Source organism: Bombus affinis, chromosome 8 (assembly GCF_024516045.1).
Source record: "Bombus affinis isolate iyBomAffi1 chromosome 8, iyBomAffi1.2, whole genome shotgun sequence".
Classification (NCBI taxonomy): Eukaryota; Metazoa; Arthropoda; class Insecta; order Hymenoptera; family Apidae; genus Bombus; species Bombus affinis.
This window is the reverse complement of record NC_066351.1, coordinates 8,239,743-8,263,586: the sequence shown is the minus strand read 5'-3', so window position 1 is coordinate 8,263,586 and position 23,844 is coordinate 8,239,743. Positions and strand designations below refer to the sequence as shown.

At 36.9% G+C, this 23,844-nt stretch overlaps 1 protein-coding gene and 1 long non-coding RNA gene across 4 annotated transcripts in view; one reads left to right on the top strand and one right to left on the bottom strand.

Moving 5' to 3' along the window:
- Positions 1-23,844, bottom strand: part of LOC126919703 (uncharacterized) — a 105,241-nt gene that overhangs the window by 9,245 nt on the left and 72,152 nt on the right. Inside the window, exon 3 of one of the 2 annotated variants that reach the window (XR_007711749.1) lies at positions 7,156-12,549. The exons of the other annotated variant lie outside the window; for it this stretch is intronic. This is a non-coding gene — a long non-coding RNA (uncharacterized LOC126919703). Of the gene's footprint in view, positions 1-7,155; positions 12,550-23,844 lie in introns of those variants that run through there. 2 annotated transcript variants of the gene reach the window in all.
- Positions 17,928-23,844, top strand: part of LOC126919701 (uncharacterized) — a 33,648-nt gene continuing 27,731 nt past the window's right edge. Inside the window, exon 1 of one of the 2 annotated variants that reach the window (XM_050729204.1) lies at positions 17,928-18,148. In XM_050729204.1, the coding sequence (XP_050585161.1) occupies positions 18,139-18,148 (10 nt within the window). In that variant the 5' untranslated portion in view covers positions 17,928-18,138. Of the gene's footprint in view, positions 18,149-22,718; positions 23,718-23,844 lie in introns of those variants that run through there. The other variant, XM_050729203.1, reaches the window with a different exon arrangement.

The window sequence follows — 23,844 nt, the reverse complement described above, 5'->3', positions numbered from 1 at the left end:
TTGAATAAACAATCGTGCATTTATTAAAACACGTCAGTAGACGTAACAGCAAGAAGTCACGACTAAAGTTAATCGTTTCACGGGTAAGTCACGATCATGCAATTAAGAGGAACAAGAAAAAGTGGTGATTTTAAAGATAATGCGGAGGAGCGGCTCGGATCAGTCGACGGAATCCTTATCTTCGTATCATCAACATTCTTGGCCGAAGTCATTACGGTGACTTTTATATCCGGTGCCCGTAATATTTGTACCAATAAACGATGAGTAACAGGACGAGCAGAAATCCCCGCGAAATGACGTATCATTACGCGCGTATTTGCGTTCGCACGGAGGCTTCGGGAACCGGGAGGATAAAAAGAAAAGGGAGCGGAGAGGCAGAAAGAAGTCCGGACGAATGGAAGAAGGGCAAATATCGCGTTTTTCGCGATTTTCTCACGCAGATAATTTCGACGATTAGCGCAAAAAACGGGGTCCACCGCGGGGAGCGTGAGCACGAGAAAACGAGAGACAGAAATTGTTTTGCCGTGCCATATAATTTGCAGGGCCGCAGCCATCATGTATCATTTGCGGGAATTATAAATTCATTATTTCACAATTATCATAATGTATTTACGAAAACGTCGATGATTTCGCCGGTTTGATGCCAAAGCAAAATATAATGCCGAAGGTTTTAGGAACGTACGTTACTTCTGCAACCTCTTTCACGATTGTATTAATATCGGGTTCTTTCGATTTATAGTATTTCTGATGGTTGATATATTTCGTTGCGTGTTTTGGTGAAATTGAAGAGAATTGCTTATTACGAAATTCTGCTAAATAAATGCTAACAAACAAAATGCTTACAATGTATTATAACACAATATCGTATACAGTGATATCATTAAACATCTATTTTCAAATATTGTATCGTAGATGGATTTATTAAATTCTTAGCTGATATATTTTGCATACTCCTGGTTCATAATTTTCCATAAGAAATAAGTATCATAAATAACCGTCATATGTTTATTGCGTATTTAACCCTCCAGCATCGAGTGACACCGAAATTATATCTGCTTATTCTATTAATTTTAATTGTCCGCGTTATGAGCATGTCGCGTCTTTTGTATTGTACTAAGATATTTTCTTTTTCCTTATTCTTTAAATTTATGCACGATACAAATTTCGCGATTTTTTTCAAAAGATATGAAAATCGCCCACGGCTGAAAGATTAATGAGTAAATATTACGTAAATGATTATTAACAATAATATAGCAAATAGTTAGACGAGTAGATATTCGCAGTTTAAATTACCAATCGGCGTATTACCATGTGGTATCAAAGCATAGTACTGAAGGGAAGATCTCGCGGAAAGGTCGATCAATGGAAAAGATCGTGAAGGATCGCAGGCAGCGTGCACGCGCGACGAGAGCGAGCACTACGCGTCCTAACCAGTTTGCCGTCGCGACGGGAATTAATTCGTTTCGCGGCGTGAATACGCGCACGCGTTCGCTGACGCATTATTAGACTCGTAAAAGCTGTTAAGCGTGCGTTTTACGAATACGTCGCGGTGGGACGCGTTACGTGGTCGGTTTTACGAGTGAGGCCAGCACGTCGAAACGCGGCCGTTAACAGCTTTTCATCGAAAAAGTTTTCGCTCCGAGCCGCGCATTCGTGTGTACGCCACTGAACATAATGCGCTCCTTCGCGTCTATCTTATCGCCGCGAAATCCGGTCGGGTGAAAATAACGCTCTTTGTGTAGCCACGTTTTATTGATCTCGCTTTTCGTCAGTCGTGTGTGAATTTTGTCCGCGATTCACATAGTAAATGTACTTGCCCATGGACATGGAATCGTACGGAATACACTTGGTCACTAGCTGCCACGAAATCGTACGGAATTTCTGCCCCGATCGATAACGGTTACCGATGACACGCTTTTGAAGAATAATCCTACCTGTACGCTGAGGGTTGATAAAATTTTGCATACATTTTGTTACGATCTTCTTGGGACGTATTTTGATTTCTAAAGTGAAGTTTAGATATTGGTAAGGAATTTTAGATAGTTTCCGATTAAATAAGTTCTGTACATGAACGTATTGTGTAGAACGATCTTGATGTTGTTACAGAACCGATATTTTATTGCTAACGACGACTATTGATTATTTTTATCTGTTTGTGTCAAATATTTTTGAATCACATATTGTTTGAATCACAATCATTATGGTTTGTTATTATATAGTAAAAAGTTCTTATTATGTTAAATAATTAATTTTAAAGATGTTTTTAAATTATATATATTTCTAACTCGTTTAACTCTTACAAATTTCGCAGTTGTTGATTGATCATAGTTAGAATTATCAATAGTACCACTTAAAAGATTTCAAAGACAAAATTATAACATTGTGTCTTCTTGCTAATCCTAAGTAATTGTTCTTAGATGATAAATAGAGAATGCGAGATATCTCATCAACCAGCTCAACTACAAAGACGAGATATCCAATCTCGATATTTATTCGCAATGTGCTACCATGTATCCGAATATGAACTCCTATTATTTGAATGAGAAATTATAGGAAAAATAGGAAAAATCGCTGAATTCCTCTACATGGATTGTTTATCCTCAAGCTGGTTTAAATAAACGCAGTTCAATTGTACATAGGAAATACAAACATTTTCCCTCTATAATAATCAAATAAAACTGTTCTCGATGCGAGAAATCCCAAGATCCTAAATAAGATCCTAAGATTCCTCTGCTTATTTAATCTACCCGACTCATCCGTGCTCGTGTCACTGCTATAATTCACAGAAGACAGGTTGACGCGGGCCAAACCTTACAAATTTGAATATGAAACTTACGACTGTCTACGAATGGAATCTGCATTCATATTGCCTGCAGCAAAGTCGCATCCTTTCTTCGTGAGAGCGAAAGTATCATTGTGACGATAAAATTGTCGTTTGAAGAATTATACGATGGTACCTATTATTCCTTAAATTATAAGCAACGTAGGGGACGTATATTTAAAACGTATTGTGCGACCGTGAAAATAGATTGACTAAGTCATAAAAGGTGCGATTCCACGCGACAAATCTGCGCTGATTTTGGAAGATAAATATGTGTGGGAATGAAAAGATTAACCTTTACAACGTGTGAGATTTCTCCAACATTGGTATAGTTTTAGTCATTGGAAAATTCGAATTACGTGTGTTTAACGGTAATAGGTCGGATACGAACTATCTTAGCTGGGTTAAAAAATGTCGGAAGAAAAAGCGTGCCATCATGTTTCCGGTTGATATACTTCCAATTACGACAGCGCACACTGTACGGGCTTTGAATCATTTCCTGGAAGATTCACTTCAGTGAAAAAAAAACAAATATTTAGAGACGGTATTGCAAAGTCGCGTCGCTACGACGTCACCGTAACGTTGTGGCGTCGTGTCAATCGTCGATGACGCAGGTTCCGTCGATCGAGACCATTCAATCATACAGACGATAGATGCCATGCTTATCTGCAAAATAAGTTCATGCGCTATTACATTAATTTTCTCGTAATCCTTGTTTTTTCTTTTATTTCTATCTTTCTTTTGTTTTCAATAATTTGTTGCTTGTATTGCAATTAGTAAGCGAAAGATAATAATAACAGGAGTTCTGGATATTGAAGAGCAAAGGATATAGATGGAATCTTTAGTTGGAAAGGCAGTCGATGATATTGATCTGTCATTATTACACTTTTCTTTAGGTACGTAAGTGTAAATGTGCACGTACAATCTTATCGATCAATCCACAAGCGATAAATTAGAAATTTAAAATTGAGAGAACAGATAAAATGACATTAAGTTAAGTCGTTAGAATACCTTTATAATATAAAAGTGTTGAAGTCTGTAACATTTCCTCTCAGATTATATATCTCAGATATAATCGTTCAAAATGAAATATCGAAGAACGAAATTTAGAAATAATAGTATGAAGCAATGGTTTGAAAATAAATTATACATATGTATAAGTTATGAATCATGTGTCAAGTTATGTAGGACATATTTTTATTGAGAAACTAGGAAGAAAGAAATTGTCATTATAATAGAAGGTTATTTTTTGCTCGCAAAAGTGCAGTCAATGTATGTTTCACAGCTACATTTCATAAACCAAAATGTTTTGAATTTTCTTCACTACTGATAAGAAATTTAAATAAAAAAGATATGAATATTAAACGTAAAGTTTGCATGACAAAAAATGAATTTTTCTTTTAAACATTCACACTTGTGATACAATACATTATACAAAACTGTAGAAATATACCAATAGAAAAACATAGAATTTATTTTGATTACTTCTCAATTCTATTTTTACGATTCTCTTAGTTATATTCATAAGTAACATGATTATTGGTGTGTAATGGAAACACATATTTTCGGATGGTTTTGTAAAAAGAATATAATGTAATTTAAGTGTAATTTTACCAAAGGCAAATACATTTGTCGTTTAGTTAGTTATTCATAAAAATACGCAAGTTTGAGCGTAAAACTAATTAATTCAGTTCGTAATAATACAAAGCAGAATATTCTCAGTTTCAGTTTCTGATAATATTTTGAACAGGCTATAAAAAAGAAACAATACAGTAGAAAATTTATTATCAATTAGATATTCTTTTATAGAATTGAAAATTAAATTACGATATTAATGCTTTAGTAACAAATATCAGTATTACTGTATGTTATACACCAAGTGCGTATGACACGAAAAAATATATTTACATATATACGTATATAGAAAATTCCTTATGTCATTATCGTAATTTGTAATAAAGACATATTACCATTTTGACGTAAATATGACTTCACGTCTGATACATCATACTTAATAAAATGTTACCACTAGTAATCGCTTTTTACATATATAATGATTAACGTCATATCTATACATACATTTAGAGCAACAAAGAGCACAAGATAATCGTGTTGTGTAAGTATTGTAGAACGCGCGATAAACACTTGCCTTGATCATGTTCGCGAAGTGTTCAATCTGTGTGTATAATCTTCAGTTATTATCCTTCATTGTATCATCAAGATTAGAGTTGAATTATGGAACCTATCAATTTGAGGAGACATTTTGTTGGTCGAGCGTATTTTTTACAGGCGATCTTCATCGTTAGACGAATCAATATTCAAAGATGTTATCGGGATACACGTACTACGCCAGAAGATCGATGCCGAAGGAGAGGCCAAGAAACCATACGAGGAGGACTCGTGCGGTTGCTGGCTAATGGATGTGTCGCCTCGTTATTAATTGCACCCGTTGCCGACCTAATTCAGCCACGTAATCGGTGTCCCGGTCAAGTTTTGACTGGTGACGTAGATAATTGCGGTGCAGCCCGCTTAATATGGACCATTAGGCATCGTGAACGTTGAATAACGTACGATACCAGTGGCATCCGATGTAATCGGAAAGAACGAAACTCCACTCGAGTCATTTAAAGAGACCACCGAGGTTATCCCGATAGCGGAACTTTTTACAATAAGAATCTAACTGATCGTTCTTCTCAATGAGTCGTACAATAGGAATTTATTTAACGGATTAATCTGGCTTCCGAAAAAGCTAATTCTCTCTATGATTCGTCAAGAACACTCGGTACTTATATGTACGTATAGTTACATATTTCGTGTTATGTGTTTCTATTATTTGTATTTTCTATTCCTTCAAGCTGCTTCGATGTACACGCATACGTCAGCCTAACCAGATTGGTTACGGCGGTTTGACAGATATGCGAACGTTAGCGTAACCGTATTGGTTGCGGCGGTCCAACATACAGGTGTACGTTTCTTAAATTACACTACCGCTCTTTTGTTTGCTTTTGTAGTATATTACATGAGTAGTATATGTTAATCTAGTAAGCGCAGTAAGTCGTATTTATCAAAGAAAGCAAACGTTACTCATAATTACGTTATAGAAAATCGTAGATAAATGATAATTTATTATTTTTATCGAAATGTTACAAAAACCATCAATATCTTTATCATGCATCGAATTCCTCCTCGATTGAGAAGATAATGATAACGATGTGTTATTTCAAACTTATATGGAGGAAAATGAAGGAGATATTAGTTACTCACGGAACGAAATTTCCGCATTTGTAGTAGATGAATTTGATCGTTTTCTCATAATCCAGGTGTAAAAAAGAATTTTGTACGATTACAAATACATTTTTATTCTTCTTTGATTTTAAAGTAATAACATATATAGTTGGGCAGACTAACAGATACGCACAACAGTATATAAAAAGTCATATATTGCAATCACGATTTCGTATTCGAAATATGGGGTCAGTAATCGTTGGGGAAATGTATTTATATCTGACATTACTTATGCTTATGGGAATCGTACAGCAATCTATGATAAAGAATTATTTTAGTAAAGATTTAATAAAGAACACTTATATTTTTCAAAATCATGTCGCAGGATCGATTCCAACTGATTTCATGTTTGTTTCATTTAGCCGACGATGGTGGCCTTCAAACTTATAATAGCTCTCGTAAACTACTTAAAATAAACAATTTTTGGAAAGAAATGAACAAGAGATTTCAGGTCGTATATATGCCAGATCGAAATATAGACATTAACGAGTCTTCGACACTGTGCAAAGGGCAGTTAGGATTTCTGTACTTATATTATACCTACAACAAACCTACCTTCAAATATCTAACAACCAAAACTGCAAATTTGGGGATAAAAACATATGAACTTGGGGATCCTCAACTGGTTATCTACGGAAATTTATTATTTATCGCGGGTCTGTGACCGATGGTCATTGGAATGTCGATTGTCTCGATAATCTCAAAAATTGAAAAATTGTTATCTAAACTATTGAACCGTTGTTTGGACGAAGTTACACTTTTTGGATAGGTAACTGTCACAATTCTCCTGCTCTAGAACGATATCTTGTAGAAAAACAAATAAATGTTGTTGGGCTCTAAGGAAGGGGAGCAAAAATAATCCAATAAATTCAGTAAATAAAAAATTGGAAAAGGGGAAAATACTCATAAAAAAAGAGGTAACTTCCACAATACAATTCAATATTTCTACATTTCATGATCATCGTATGGTAGAAAAAATGTTAGCTAGAAAGAGTATACAGAAACCAATATGCTTAGAATGACATATATATATAGGAGTAGAATTAAAATATCAAAAAGTTCAAACATTTTTTATTGAAAAAGAAACAGGTTGTAAATGTCACATAACACATTTTAACAGCACAGTGAATACGCTATTACATAATGCATATATTATAAATAAAATAGAAGTCCCACTACATATCATTTAAAATTTCGTTTAGATTTACTCAAAGTTTCACACGCTGTCCACAAATTCAAAGTCCAACAGTAGGCTGTCAATAAATTTCTCTTCAAAACGATTATTAGAACGGTGTCTCATAGAAAGAATCCTACCAACAGGTAACAAATCAAAACCTCAAGGTAGATGCGTCGTACGCGCTAGAAATACTAAGAGAAAAGAACCAGCATATTGGTATGCAGGCTGCACAGTGGAACTCCGTTTTTAATAAAAATTGTTTTAAACATTTCCATAATGTTGCAAGCTTCTGACGCCTATATCTTATCTTAAACAAATATATTATTGTTAAATTTATATATATATCATGTGTTTCATTAGTATACCTTCACAATCTGAAAATTACCGAAGATGTTTCGTTTTATATTATTTTAAACAATTCAAATCCAAAACAAAAGTAACTAAATTCGCGCAAATTAATTAGCACCTGAGCGATATGGCCAGCAATTTATCCGGATATATGGTTAGAAATTATGTTCACTAATTCCTAGAACTGTTCACTCGAGACAGACCTACCTATGAACCGCGCCGATGTAATTCAACTCGGTATCGAATTACCGGAATATGAAAAATATAATTTTTTAATTTTTTATTATATCGTTACGACCTGGCCTGAATCGAATTCTTTAGATTCGTACGATCAAAATGATACCAAACATGACTATATTTAACCAAAAATTTTTAATTGAACTAAAGAAATACATATGTAATATACGCAGTAAGAAATGACCTAACTCTACAGTATCTCACTACACTTTACCTATTCTGACTCACTCGTACTGCCTACTTCTCCCTCTTACCTTCCATGCATGCACGGTAGATTCAGTACGAACACTACTATGCATACGAAATTACCGACTTGGGGGGGTTGAGACATTTGCTAGCAAAAGTATCTATACATCATTTATTATATAACATTTAGGAATAGATCAAGCAGAATTCTTTTATGGTGGAAGCATGAACGTGGTTCTATGTCAAACTAAACTGTCAAACTAGAATGTATCTTATTCGACTTTTTTTCGAAAAGAGCTGACAAGTGGATAACTACATCGTTATGCAGTCGATAACAAGAAATCACTTTGATTCAATCTTGAAAATAATGAAAACACAATCCACGAAATGCTTAAACCGCAATGCATAAGCATTTAATAAAAACGTTTAACAAACTACCTCACAAGCCATGTATTTACGTTTACGTAGTAGCCACCGTTTACGTAGAATGACGACATAATCGAATATGCGTAGAAAGAAACTAAAAGTAAAACTGTTATAGAAATAGATTGTGCATGTACGCGATGCATATGTCGTATACTCTGAGAATTATTCATGTTGTTCTTGTAATATTCTTTCTAATTGGATTCAGGAAAAATTTATGACTTACACAGTCCCCTTTGTACACAATGGATTAGATCTAGTGAGAAACCTTTTATGTGAAACTATTTCAACTTCCAGTGACTTATTATTCGCGAACATAAGCTATTTATGAGCTGAGAGCGTTATTACACAAATCAATTTAATCGTCTAAGTGGCTCGACTGGTTTGTAAATACATTGTAACCAAGTTTCTGACTCACTAGCGAAGCGTCGATACGTTGATACACTGTTTGTTTCTACATTCTATAGCATTGTTCGTTTCGTTTGATTCATTAACATGGAAGAATGTTATGTATAATGAAATAATTAGACTGTTTGTGATATGTAAATAAAATTCTCTTCGTGCAGTTTTAAACACAATATCGCACGCCATAAATTGGTTTTATCACTTGAGACAAACATGTAGAAGAATAGTATTACATTGACGTAACTATTATTATCATCGTGCAATACTTTGATCCTATTTTACAAAGGCAAAGGAGCATTAAGCGAGGTGTTTATTTTTCTTATTTTAGTCTTACGTTATTTAACTTATGAAATTGATTACAACTTAAGAAATGTTGCTGCAAATTCCTATTTGTAGTCCTATTTGAAGTCTAATGACATTGCTTCATATTCGTTGCAATTATTATCAAACTCTAACAAATTTTACCTTATTTAGTACTTTACATTATAAAATACATATGATGCGGATGAATTAATAAGGTCTATAATAAAGCAATTGAGAAATAAAGGCAGTGTGGGAAACATTCGATTTAGCATTACAAAGTGTTCGACTACTTATGGCCAACGGTGTACATATAAATTAGTATTTTAAACCAGTGGCTCGAGCGAAAAATTGAAAGCAACCCTTCGTTTCTTTTGACACCCTATTAATAAATGCACGCTTTCACGATCATAATATTATTCGACGAAATGCAATTGGCCTGGTACGCAAGTATGGCACGCATACTTACTCGGAAAGCGGGTTTCCTTTATGCAGGCCGTACTGTACTCTCGCAATGCTTTTACCTCCCACTCAGGGCATCGAACAATTCCCACCTCAGAAGAAAGACTGAATTCATGAATGGAAACTCTGAGACCCGACGGTACACCTCCGTGTTTATGGTGCGAGACGCCGCCCGCGTACGAAAGTTCGCGGAAGAGAAAGTCTTCGATGACGATGACATCATCGCTACCATGGTCATGGTCTCTGCAATCTGGATCAGAAGTTCGTGGTAAAAATTGGATCGGAATTTTCCATGAATCAACTAACGATCTTGAAGATACGTAAGTACCGGACGAGTACGTACGTTGGAATACTAAGAACGCTTTTAAAAAACACTGACAGACATTTTTAACCAACGATTTTCAGGATTACTGCTAAATCGCGAACGAATGGCTGTCGTATTACGTCTTTGTGACGTTAGAGTATCGTCAGAGGTACGTGCATTTGGCGGCAACTGTTGATCTTACCGAGGAAAGAATTTAATAGAGCTCCAAATAACAAAACGAATACGTATGTTTGTATTATTGCAGCCAGCTATGATGATTGTAAGTACGAATGAAATGAAGATAAAAAATCTTTTATATTCAAAAATATCGACCTTTTAAAAAAAGCTAATGAGTTAACGAAATTTTATAGCGATCAGGTACATATTTAATCATTGAAATAAGAAACATTTTAATATTTAATGAGCGTTTGATGAATATATATTTAATAATATATTTCTAAAATTTTAAAAAGGCTGAAAAGACACGTATTTAGCTTTAAACCCAAATAAAAATGCGATTTTATTAACATTAACAGTGGACTGGATTTTCTTTGCAAAAAGATAACCAAAATAACTTATTATATTCTTCCCTTCCAGTCTTTCTGTGTAATTCTGACATACACGTACTGTATAGAATAAATGAATGAGTTATAGCACCGATTTGCCTACATCATCTGAAGCCCATTCGCCTGAAGCTTTAGTCACGTTTGTTCAATCCGTACTTCCTCTCATCGATTTTGTAAGTGGAACTATTGACTAAGCGCTTCCTAATTGTGGCTAATATCGCAATGAATGATCACCACAGCAATATACGTATGTAAGTAACATATGTTACACGTATGCGCTTCAACCTACCCTACTCCTCCGCATGAATCTACCGGTCTGCCATTCGAACTTCAATGATTACTTCTTGCTTCCCTTTTCGTCTAGCGATGCATGTCTGTCTCTTTGAACAATGAAACGCCAGAAAGGCGACTGACGTCACTGAATACGGAATCGTACCTTCTATGGATCTCAAGTTGGGAGTACGAATCTTACCCACGTCCACTGTATTGGTGGCAGTCACAAATCAGAAACTATGCGCAAAGAAAGCGGCGTATCGCGATCTAAATAGATTTACGAGATCGTAAATGTAACCGTTTCAATCGTTACATTTGATGTTTATGTAATAGTGGTACTTAGACTCGTCATGAAACATATGATCCGTAAAATTACTAGATCTTTCTTCGTAAAGTTCAACAGCTTCAACCACAAATCCTTGTTATGTGAAAGTCGATAACTTTGAATAATGGCATTAACGAATTGTAACGCGCGTTGATCGGATAAGATGCAGTTTCAATACAGGGAATACGTTCTCGCAATAGGCGAGGTTGTAATAGAGATTATTCAAGAATTAAATTACTTATAAGTGTTACATGACAAATTTAGATTTTGTATGTGGATATCTATAAATAATCTCAATTTTGAAAATCTCTTTCCGGACATATCGCAGTAATAGACATGCATTTATGATTTAATATGAAATATTCATTTATGACGATGCTACATACGTTACTATTAATAGATAGTAAATGTTAGTTCAAAAAGTTCTATACTTTTAGTTTTAATATTTATTAAAAGTTGAAATATTTTTTCTCCATTGAACGTGTCTATAGCGTCGAAATCTAATTTTTAAAATGTTGTATTGTTTAATAGTATATTTTATTTAATGACAATAATTAGAAAATGAAGTCGTAAATACGATAAAGTGCAGATTTAATTCCATATTTTATTTGTTCAGTAAAAACGCTATTTATGTTATTGAATTGATTTGTCCTATTCTTCCTGGCAATGCCATGACATACGATATAATATTAGACCTACAGGATGTACTGTGTTTCTTCCGTAAAGTAGTATCAGCACGCTCTTTGAATAAAAATAACAAAAAATGTCATATGAACATAAACTTATGCGCTTTGTTAAAAGGTTATAACAAAAATACGAAGCAACAGCAGACACTAACAATAGACGAAGCGTTTAAACGATAGACTTTTAAGTATAAGACTTTCAGAAATTATATGACTTTTTATAATCGAAAATACACGATACGAAAACCACGCCTTTTTGTCTACGTATAAATCTCATGCATAACTATAATTCTGAAATGTCTACTTATTTTATTACGTACACATGTTGCCGACATATATAACATGAAAGTACATACAGTTCGATTTCATTTAAAGGCGAATATAATACGTAATAACAATCTTGTGTAACAGGCTCGCCACGATTGGTTGAGAAGAAATATAGACTCTGTGAATGTAAACAGCTGATTGGCGAACGCTGTCCATGTTGATCTATGAAAAAATCGCAACGGATCTAGGAGTCACAGTTATGGCGACTCGGTAATCCATGGCTCTGTTCCCCTCATTAGGAAACTGGACGTAGAAGGTAATTGATACTTTCATAAGCTGGCAGCATTCCCACCTGCGAATAGCTGAGTTTTTGTTGCGGCCTCGTTAGAGGTGACAATAAGTAGTTACTCGTTTCCAGGTAGGTACCTGTCTACCGGCCGGCTTGCCTGCTGCGAAACATCCAGACGCCAAAGAGCTAGCTTCCACCCTGAAATTATTACAAGTAACTCTCCCTCAGAAAGCTTTTTCTTCTTTTCCTTTATAAAAGAAGAACGAAGAACGTAAAAAATCATTCATCAAAATAAGAATAACTATTTTGTCAAATAAAATTATGGTTTCCTATATTTCTGCATCGTTCTTGTCTATCATAATGGAAACCACAGAAATTTCTTGGTTACCTATTGTAATAATAGTGTCTACATAGAATGAAATGTAATGATTAAATAAATTTTAAAAATTAAACAAAATGGTGCCGCCCGAGTTGTCAATCTACATTACTTGAATTCTATAGAAATTCACTTTGATAACATCAATAACCGCAAGATCGAGTGAATATTAATAACAGCTGTGTATATGAGCGGTGAAGTGTTGGCTCGTTTAAAGGTAGAAAATTCTCGTTGGCGAGCAGCCGATCGCGGACAATTAATAACAAGCAAAGACGCGACATTTCAATATGGGCATCAATAGCTGCAGTTAACATACAAGTGACTCGATGATTGAATCTTCTTATCCAAGGTTTAAATCTATGAGTAAGAACGACGACCGACGTGCATATCAGGGATACAGTTACGCTTCGTACTGACTGCGCTCGACAGTCAAAACAGCTCGATCCTATCTAATTATGTAAGTTACTAGCTCCTACATATACGTGTATACATGTATACATAAATATATATATGTATATATTATATATTATACAATATGTATATGTATAGGTGCGTGCATATATTGTATAATATATGGCCAGAGTTTACAAATTAGCTGTGGTTACGAGATGCCTGTACACGAGCGTCGGCGAAACACTAATCACGGTGATTGCAGGGGAGTGCAAATCGTCGGTGGGATAATATTCCGCGTAATTGGTTCAGCCCCTGTCAACCTGTCTAGCTACCGGACGATGTCTTAACCTGACAGTCTATACGGCACGTAAACGTGCGGGATGTACGCATTTTCGCAAGGTATCACCTAGCATGTCTGTTCGTGGAATCTATTACGTACTCCGATCCAGTCTTGTGCTGTAAAACATACGATTCTATAAGCGGATATATTTCTGGATTTCCTATCGTTTGACGTGAAGGGAAAAATGAAAGATTATAATTACAAGCGAACCGGTACTTCTCTCTCGTGCGGGCAAGTTTGTTTTAAATAGAATCGTGTTTGCCCTACGATTTTATCGGAATAATGATTCGAAGGATGAGAAAATGAAGTTGCTGCCTTATTTTCGTGGAACATCAAAGAGTAACGGTTAAAAATAGCTGAATGGGTAAACTAATAGGGAAAACCACTTACTCGACCACCGCTTGTTACTAATTGATTATTGCTTTAAGTAGATCCTACTAGTCATTGTTTAAATTAAAAAGAGGAACCCTTGATCTCCAAGTTATAAATTAATAGTTTGTTACTGTTTAACTCAAGCTTCTCGCGAATGTCTTTCACATGGTTTTACTATTGTTCATAATATCCTATGTATCATCTACTAAATTAGGCACTCCTAAGTTTAGGTGCAAAGAGAACATTTCATTGTATTATGTCCTGTACACTTTCACCAAGTATCTTGTAATTTCTACATATGTACTCTTTTTTTTATGCGTTAAATTACAACAATTTACGCGCTGGTTTTTATGCATGATCTGAATTTACGCGGCCAGTCAGATCAGTGCTGTACGAGATAAAGATAAAAGTACATTACGTTGTGCTAGTCATCATATTGTACATATCTTTTCTTTTGTATTGACAGATTTTATTTACGCGATTTTCATTCCTGTAAAACGAATTCGCGTAAATTGAGGGACGGGTGTATATTTCCCAATTCATTTCAAACTTTATGAACATAATCATGATAGTCGGTTCTCCTAATAGTGCTAATGAAATTCCAAAATGTTTCCTATAACGCACATAATATATTCATAAAAGATATCTACAAGCGTCCAAACATTGTTACGAGTCAGCGATATAACGAGTCTGTTACGATATAACGACTAAATATTTCAAATCGATTCGTCGAAAGAGAAAAATATGGCAAAGAAAATGTTGAAACTTCGGTTTCCTTCATTATCGAAATGATAGCCAGAAGTTTGCAACTAATGAAGAGCAGCGTGTACATCATCGGTCGTTAGGCATTCTTTATAAAGACGTCGAGGTTTCTCGCGGAATTCTTTCTTGACAGAGCGGTGCAGGATGTTTCCTGGAAGGTGGACCTGCACCTGTCGAGAATACTGCGTCCACAATGCCACTGGCACGTTCGCATCTCGTAGTTGCGTTCCATCGACTTCTCTCGACTGCTGATCGCCTTCCGTGGCCATTTCTGTTCCCACGGGAGTCCGCAGAAACGAAAGACTCTAACGCCCCTCGCAGTCGGATTTGCCTATGACGCCGAAGGGTAGAACTTTCACCCACATATTAATAAGTTATAGCTGGTTGATCGGTGTTTCTTTTTAGAAGGTAGACCCGAACGGGGCAACAATGGTCGAATTCGCCACGGGAGACCCGGTCCCGGAGATACGTTCGGGATAGACTTAGACAACGCGATCGCTAGTATTCTGTAGTATATGTCTATGCCTTTGGATCGCAGATCAGATAAGGGATGCGTTTGAGAAACCGACCGACGTCCGACTGACCGATTTCGCCGTGGTTCTAGGTTCGCACATATTTTCTCGTTCTCTTTATCGGCGTCCAAGTTGCCGCCATGGACCACTGTGACACTATACTCGTCAAAATCGTCCTTGTAAAATGACCAAGAAAGGAAGAGAAAAGTTAGACAAATGGAGAGAAAGAATGGGAGAAGGATTTCGAAGTTCTAACATTCTAACAGAAATCCCAAACGAAAAGAAAAGGATCAGGGGTAAAGTGATTGTTACAGAATTCACGTGAGCGTATCGGACTCGAAATCGTACCATTGTTTTGTCACATTCGCTTTCTCATGGTTACGCTTCCGAGAAATGTGCTGTTCGCACTGTTTAACACCTTTCTCTGAAAGATGCACTCGAGAATTTATGTGCACCGCGTTGCCGTGGTAAATCAGCGACACTGAGAAAGTTATCGAAATGAGATGAATCCAAGCAAGATCGAAGGCTCTTGTGTATCTGAACGTTTGAATGATTGTTTAAGGAGACGCGTTTGAATCGTTGATATTTTAATAACATATAAACCGTAGCGGATAAGTACCAGTTTTTGCGTTCATCGAATCCTCGCACGCGTGAAACTCGTTTAGATAATTTGACGTATTTAATTGACCACGAGAAACGCGTGTACGAGAGAACCGATCGCGGGCCTCTTGGTAAATGATTTAATTAACTTTCCAACCGGTCTCGATTCGGCTGGATTACCAGCGGGAGACTTTGTGCCCGAAAGTCCTTGGGCAACGGGTGTCCAGAGAAGGTTGGCCCGCGACGACAGAAACCTCGATGTTACCAATAATTTGCGAGATGTCGGTCGTGCTGCATGCGACTCGCGAGCACAACGTTGCAACGAGAGTAACGACGATTTCACATTCTCAAGATTTATTCTTCTCGCGGGAAACACGCAAAGTTCAGTGACGCTTGCGTCATCGGCTCCGCTTCGAAGTGCCGCTGTTAATGTCTCCTTGCTCCGATTTTTGAGCGTAAATAACTACTTGCTCAGCTAGAACCATTTCAAATGGCAGTAGTAAAATATTCCGGCGTAGGAATGTGATTTATCGCGGTAGGAGTAATAATTATTGTGTGCGTACGTGGATGTAATAACGATCGGCGATAGCGACGTTATTCATCGGGCATTAATTTACTGTTAACCCGCTTTGGTCGCATATCTAATGCATAATGGACCGGTAGTTTCATCATTTTTATGTAATACTTGTCACAATAGAATTGCAATTGGAACCATTTGCTTCGAAAGAGTTTCAACAAGTTATCGTAAAAAGATTGCAACGTACGGTGTAACGCAAGTGTCGCGAATGAAATTGGTGATTCGCTTAAATAATGATGTAATTGATAATAGTTATCGTGCCACGGGATTCACCAAAACCTCCAATTGTATGATTCATTGAGGATTAGACGAAAGATTCTATCATCTCTGAGTACACCTTCGTTGACGTTACTCAATTTTAACCAACCGATCGCGTAGAATCGATGCAGATTTGATGACAAAATACATTAAGAATTTATAGATCTTAATTCTACATCTAAACACATATAGACATATATTCCTACATAGTACATATTTCCATTTTTTCTTTTTGTTCCTAAACTGGCAATAAATAAAGACTTGTCGAAATGAAATACTACTTTCAAACGAGTATGCAAAGCAGAAAAAATCAATTGCCATTTATAACAACTCGTTACTTTTATTATACCATTTATCACATCACATATTCGGAAATTATACAATTTTCCGCCTAATGTATTTTCAACAATTATCGTCTGATACACTATTGCAAAGTTGTCATTAATTTCTCCCATAAAATTAACATTCTCAGACTAAGTGTTTCACACGAGCTTAAAATAATTCGAACAGAAATATTAATGGAAATATTTCGGAGAAGTAGTTTCTTTTTAACCTTATTATTTCACGGATAGGCTATTCGAATAATTTATTCGATAAAATAATAATACTTTTTAAAATTTACTTTACAACATTATTACCTTAAACTGTTTTGACCTTTTCAGATCTAAACAGCATTCGCCATTTAATCCCAATCAACTCATTATCATTAAGCTTTTTTTAAAAGCTATGTAGAATTCGGCGATTCTTTTTACATTTTTATAAGCTGTTTTTAGATAATGTTTAATAATTGAATGTATTTTTATATTTTCATATCTACCTATTACCTATACTCCATTAAATTGCCACATGATACAATAAAATATGTTTGATATCTTAAAACCGAAGAGGCAAGAGTAAAATAGAATCTTAACTCCAATTTAACGTGAGTTCGTACACGGTTAATGGTAGCAGTAAAGGAAGAACATTAACGGAATTTTATTTGGTTTGTACGTTCTAAGTAATCATTTCCTATATACTTATGTTGCTTTCTACCCGATGACCCGATCACGTCATTATATATACTAGTTATAACTAGTTGGAAAATATTTTTAATTGGATGAATCACATCGGAAGTTAGTGCATCGGATAGAAGTTTTCAGCGCGTGAACTACCTATCGATAAACGCTAAAATGTCAGCGATATCTATTCGATGGCTCCAATCTACGTATTCCGTTTGCGATCAGCATCGTGCGGTAAATTTCCAAGAAAAAGCCGGCGTAATCGTATTAGACCGCGTGCAAGTCGCCGCAAGAGGATCTTATTGGCCGAGAGCAGAAGACGCCCACAACGTGCACGCTTATATAGTACTCTAGTGCTATGCGGTGTTCATTCATAGTTCCACTCCTGTCTAGTCATTCATTAATCCGATACGGCGAGAGTGTCCTTACAGAGCGTGCGCTGATCACGACTCTCAATCGTTCGAGTGACCCCCTTCGTGTTCGCGCTCGCGCTCATTCGCGCGCCCGTGTGTGTGTGTGGGTGTACAACGTCCTACGATACTCGTGAAATCGAGAAGTACCAGCTCGTCGACAAGGTGGATTAACATCGAACACGGAGAATGCGAATAGGTGAGAATGACTCACGATCAGACTCGGTTTCATACGAACCTTCTAGGAAGCGAACAGTTTACCGGCGAGCACGACGCGTGGCTCCGTTTAAAATAGCCGATGCCGCGAAAAAATCGATCCGCAAGTGCATCCCTTGACGATACACGCACCGAGAAACATCATCTTTCCTTTCCAAGTGCTTTCAACTGAATACCGCGTTTACAATAATTTCTAATGTGTCAATTATTGGTGTTTAACAGAGTCTTATTAATACAGCGCGATTACGAAGCGGTCGGTTAAAGAAGATATTCCAGTTCAAGGTATGCAAGTTTCATCGATTTTAACATAACGGCATAGTCGGCTATTTTTACTTTCTCGTAGACATCAATTTTCCGATCTCGTCATACACGCGTAACACGTATGCGTTAATAATTATCGAGATGAGTACGCGAATATGTCTTGTGAAGCGAGATCGACGAAGCTGCACGATCTTTTTTTCCTCATCGATCGATCATTGCTGTGGGTGGGTTGATTCTCTCGATCGTCTCTCTGAACGTTAACGGAACTAATGGATTTCAAGCTTCTGCTCGGCATCGAGAAGGCGCAAAGTTGCCTGCAGCAAATCGCTCGTGCCACGGCTGTTCGAAGGGAGTTCAAAACGCCATTCACATTGCCCGGCAAAAGCCGCTATATTTTATTGTTCTTTTATCTACCACTCGATTCTTGAAAGCGAATGAAAGAAGTGGCGCTTCCTCTACGGTTTTTCTACAACAAACGAGGAATGCGACGGTCAGGTAATCGCTCTGCCTTCAACTATTCGAGTGATTTTATAAGAGGAGACTCGCAGCTGGGTTTAATTCCCCTTGTGCGACCCAACTATCAGTTTTTGTACCTCTTCTCTCTCTCATCTGCACTACTTCCTCTTAGCTGTTTTTATCGGAATCTTAAGTTTTCCCTAATTACAATATACTACCTAACCCTTTCTCGTGTTACATATAAATTGCTAAATGATAAAAAGTATCTAAACATTAAATTCATGTTGCTAAGGATAAATGCTTTAGCGAACAAGCAAACTTACGTGCTAGATAGTTATCAAACGTGAATCATCCTCAGCGGCGCGGTGGCGTCTATACATCACTGATTGCTACCTGTCGTGTGGTAACTTTATCTCTAATGCGAACAATGACATGATACCAAAACTATTTGTGATTACAGAGAGATATATTTGGTTGAAAATTTTTGAAAGATAACTATACGAGATTACTTTGTTTTTTCATAAACACGTGTTTTCTAACAAATTAATACGTACGAATAATTTCAATATATAACATTTATTAGAAAGTTTGGAAACATTAGTATGATAATTCTGTTTAAAATTTAATTTTATTGTAACTTACACAGATTATGCTCTAGTCTTAATATTCAATTCTTAGTTTATTCAATGATCGGATCTTTTAATCTTTCGTGCCGAAAATTAATCAAAAAAACGAGAATGTTTTCTTTTAAATATTTTGCACGTAACAATGTTTTAACGAAACAAAAATGAGACAGTTCTACCAACCATAATAACACTTCCTCTGGTTGTTTTGCTTCCTCGCTGTGCTCGAAGTTGACGAAAGAATGGCCGAAGAAACGTGTCTGAGGCAAAACGAGAAATAAGTCGTGCAACGGTGCCACGTATTTCCGTTCTAATGACTAGCAAAAACTTGACACCTGCATCGACACTAGTGTCGGAAACAACGACCGTGCGCCGAGAAATCGACCGATTTCAGGAGTTAGCCTTGCGTAACGAGAATTTTCCATTTTTCCTGCCGAAGTACGCTAGCCAATTGTTCGAAAAGAGTATGCGCCTTCGCCGCGTTATATAACGAAGATGTGAAAAACAGAAACGATAAAACTTGGGGAAACCCCTAGTATACTCTCCTTGACGGTGCCGATTCTTATCGGTAAACTAATCTTGGACAATGTCAATGCAATTCGATGGAACGGAATATATATTCAAATAAAGCAATGTTTCATGAATATTCTTACGTATCACGGTTAATACGCAGAGACGCATATATTACACAAATTGGCACAATATTATTAATGGCGTGAGTAAGCATGACTTGCTGGAATAATGCAGAAAAATTGTACAAAGTACAAGCTATTAAAAAATTTCTTAACTTCTGACAGTTATTATCAATTAACACATCACAATTACCACTTCTTTCTTGTAAAAGGAAACTCTGCGTTCATTATGCGACAATTGCTATGTATGTTATCGTTCATAAGTATATGCATCATAAGCATACTTTTGATATTATAGGTTTACGATATCAGCAATTCAGAATCTAGCAACTATAAATCAAGTAATTAAAAATTTTATTGAAATTTTAATTTATTGGCGAATTAATTGCTGCGAGATATACTTGTTATCTTCTTGACGAAGCCAGCAGATTATAAATGCAGATTTTGTTAAAAAAGTAACGATAATACACTTTTTTTTTTATTAATTAAATCATAATTCAGAGTTTCATTTTGTCGATCGTGTGCATCACTGTTCGAGGTAATGTCGATACTCTCGATATCGATTGAAGAAGTATCTCGTTTATTCGTTTTTTAGTTCAGAAAATTAATCCGCAATTGACATGATTTCTCACATACATAGACAGAAATGTTCAGAGATTTACAAAATGTAGTATTATTGGTTAATAACCAATGATTATATACACATTGGTAGTCGTTAAGTTAACCATTGGTTATCGATACATCTCACGACGCGATGGGTACTTTCCAAATTATCAGAAAAATAACAATTCCTAGTGTTTCCCCTAGGAATAAGTGAGTTAGAGACCTTACCAATTATAGGGTAAATACCGTGGTGAAAAAAGAAACTCCTTTAAACAACAAACTAATTCTACGAGTTCCGACAATTGGGAATGTCAATTTTGTTGTCGTGTATTAAATTTTAAAAATCAATTTCATCACGCCATAATATTCTACTGCACATATAAATGTAACAGGGACTATAATTATTTTGAAATATGTTGAATTATGTTGAAATATGTTTTGAATTATTTTGAAATATTTTGTTGTGAAATATGAAAAAATGTCCTAAGTATTTAAATTACTGGTTATAATATTCAGTAGGTAAAACAATTATTTGCCTGAGTAATACTTTTCAAAATATGAATTTCCATAAATATCTACGATCTAGCATTAAAGAACAAAATAATTGTACACTGCTTTTTTCGCAAATTTCTGATAACATATTTCGTTTAAGAAAAGATATACTTTTGAACTGTAGCGTATCTCTAGAAGATAGGAACGATTTTGTCCTGTATTAACAAGACGATTCACATGGGCAAATGACTCGCTTTACGGAAGGATCTTCCTCGACACGCCGTTAGGCTCGACTACCGGTTAATTAACGATGTGACACCATAATTGGCGCGGTAATTCGATCCCCTTGTGGATGAATCCTCGCGAGTGGTTCGCATGTCCCGGGGCCTAAGGTTAAGACAGCGCGCGCACATCGTTAAATTAAAATCCCGAGGCGACCGGCACCATCGTCTGGAGTTGCAACGGGCCACCTTAGCGGTGCCTTCTAATTTGCAGCGCATAATATTCGAATAATTTGCACGCGCTAATAGGACCGAACGTCCTGTGGAACCTCGAGGAACGCGGTCCGATGCATATAGAAAACACCTTACGCGCCGTCTCCGAGCGATGCAAATGCCTCACCCTGAATTGTAGCAGATAATATTGCCCTCTTATCGAGTATATGTGATAAGTCATTTTCAACCACTTGATCAAAGCATGCGACGCGACACATCTAATCGCAGGCATAATGTTTTATCAGTGACGTATCCGACGGCGCGGCATTTCGTCCCGGTGGATATACTAAAAGTGTCGAATGCGTTCATCGTGTGGCGCTCGTTATCTCGCCAGTCATTATTGTTTGCAAACTTTTGCAGTACTACTTTGATAAATTTATTTTTCGATAGTAACTTGATGGAAGGTGTCAAAATTACTTGTCGCACGTTTATCGATATTTTTATTTTTAATGTTTAGACACGAATGTTACGATATCTGTTCTGTAAATGGCGTTTAAATGATTTGGAAATTTATTACAGGATTATCCGGGAAGATCGTAGTGAAATTTAGAAAAATTTTGAAGGCATTTTATCTTTATATAATTAGTTATTAATTATTATTAGATAATAATGTTGAAATAGAATTGTAAATAGAATAGATCGTTATATTGAAATAGAAAGAATTTAATCAGTGTTTGATATTAAACCAAAACGCGCAGAAAATTTTTGATACTTGAACTAGGATTTTATCGGAACGTCGCGTCGCGTCACAATCTTCGAGGGAGTCGACGTCATTCTACATCAAATCATATCACGATGTCTCTTACATATCAGAGCATGATGCCATCGAACATACAGATCATCAGAAAACATTTAATTCCTTTCACGTGACACAAATTCGCAATATTTTACACTGATTCATTCACTAATCTCAAGAGTGACCTTGTAGGAATTTTGAATTTCTCAAAACTCATTGGTTATTTAATCTAGCCAATAAACATCTTCAATATAATCAAACTCGATATATGCTGGAATTACTTTTATACGTTCTGGATCTCAAGTAGTATACTCAGTACCTTTATCGAGATCGATGAATCGAGTGACAAGTGCGCCAAAGGGGTTAAGAGTACGCGTAATGAAACGATCGAGGTTCGGGGAAACCTGGTATCTATCCCCCACGCAAAGAGAGGGTGGCGTGCAGCCGCAGGTGGGAGGGCAGGGAGGACTGAAAGGTAGCCGGAGGAGCAGAAGGAGTACGGGAGGGAGGAGGTGGGGTGTCGTAGGAGGTGGTGGCAGGAGGGAAGGAGGTGGGACCGAGTGGCGGTGAGCGAACGTGCAAGAGCGAGAGGACGAGGTGAGTAGCGAGCCCGTGAGCCCGAGTGAGTAACTGGGAGTCGCAACCGAGGACCCACTCAGTCACCACGAGATCGGCAAGCCGAATGGTCTACCGCGCCGGTTCTCCCGCTCGGAACTCTGTACAGAGCAAAAGGGATCGGAACAAGGACACGTTGTTCTTTCGAATGTCAACTAGCGTGCTCCTTTGTGGACGCATCACTCGAATCGTGCCACTGTCGGTGGAGCACGCCGGGCTCGATTTTTCGAGATCGAACGAGGAACAACACGAGAACACGTTCGCACAATGTGGAGATTTCTGGTGCGCTGTTATGTCACACTGACATCGATCTGACGCGATTGTTTTTATTTTTTCTTCCTTTCGTCGACAATCTCATCTCGTTGCGTTTCACGAAAATAACATACACATACTAGGCCTTTGCCATCATCGGCCATCGCGTCTCGCGTCTCGCGTTTTCGCTTCTATCGATCTCGATTTCGAAGGATACTGACTTTCCCGGGGGAAACATCGAGTCGCGGTGGGACCCGAAGTGCGTGAGTGGATGCAAGCAAGAGGTATCGACGGGAGAAGCCGAAGACTCTCCTACAGAAGGACGAGGAAGAGATGATCTACGAGCTGCTGGTGGCTGGAGCGTTCGCCCTCGCCACACTAAGGCGGTGTGTGTACATTGCTAAATTCTATCCACTTTCTCTCTAGCTTTTATCTTTTCTCCATCTCTTTGAGAAAAAAAATGCTCTCTGTTTTTCTGTACGTTGCGAAACGCGGAACGAGCGATGACACGAGCA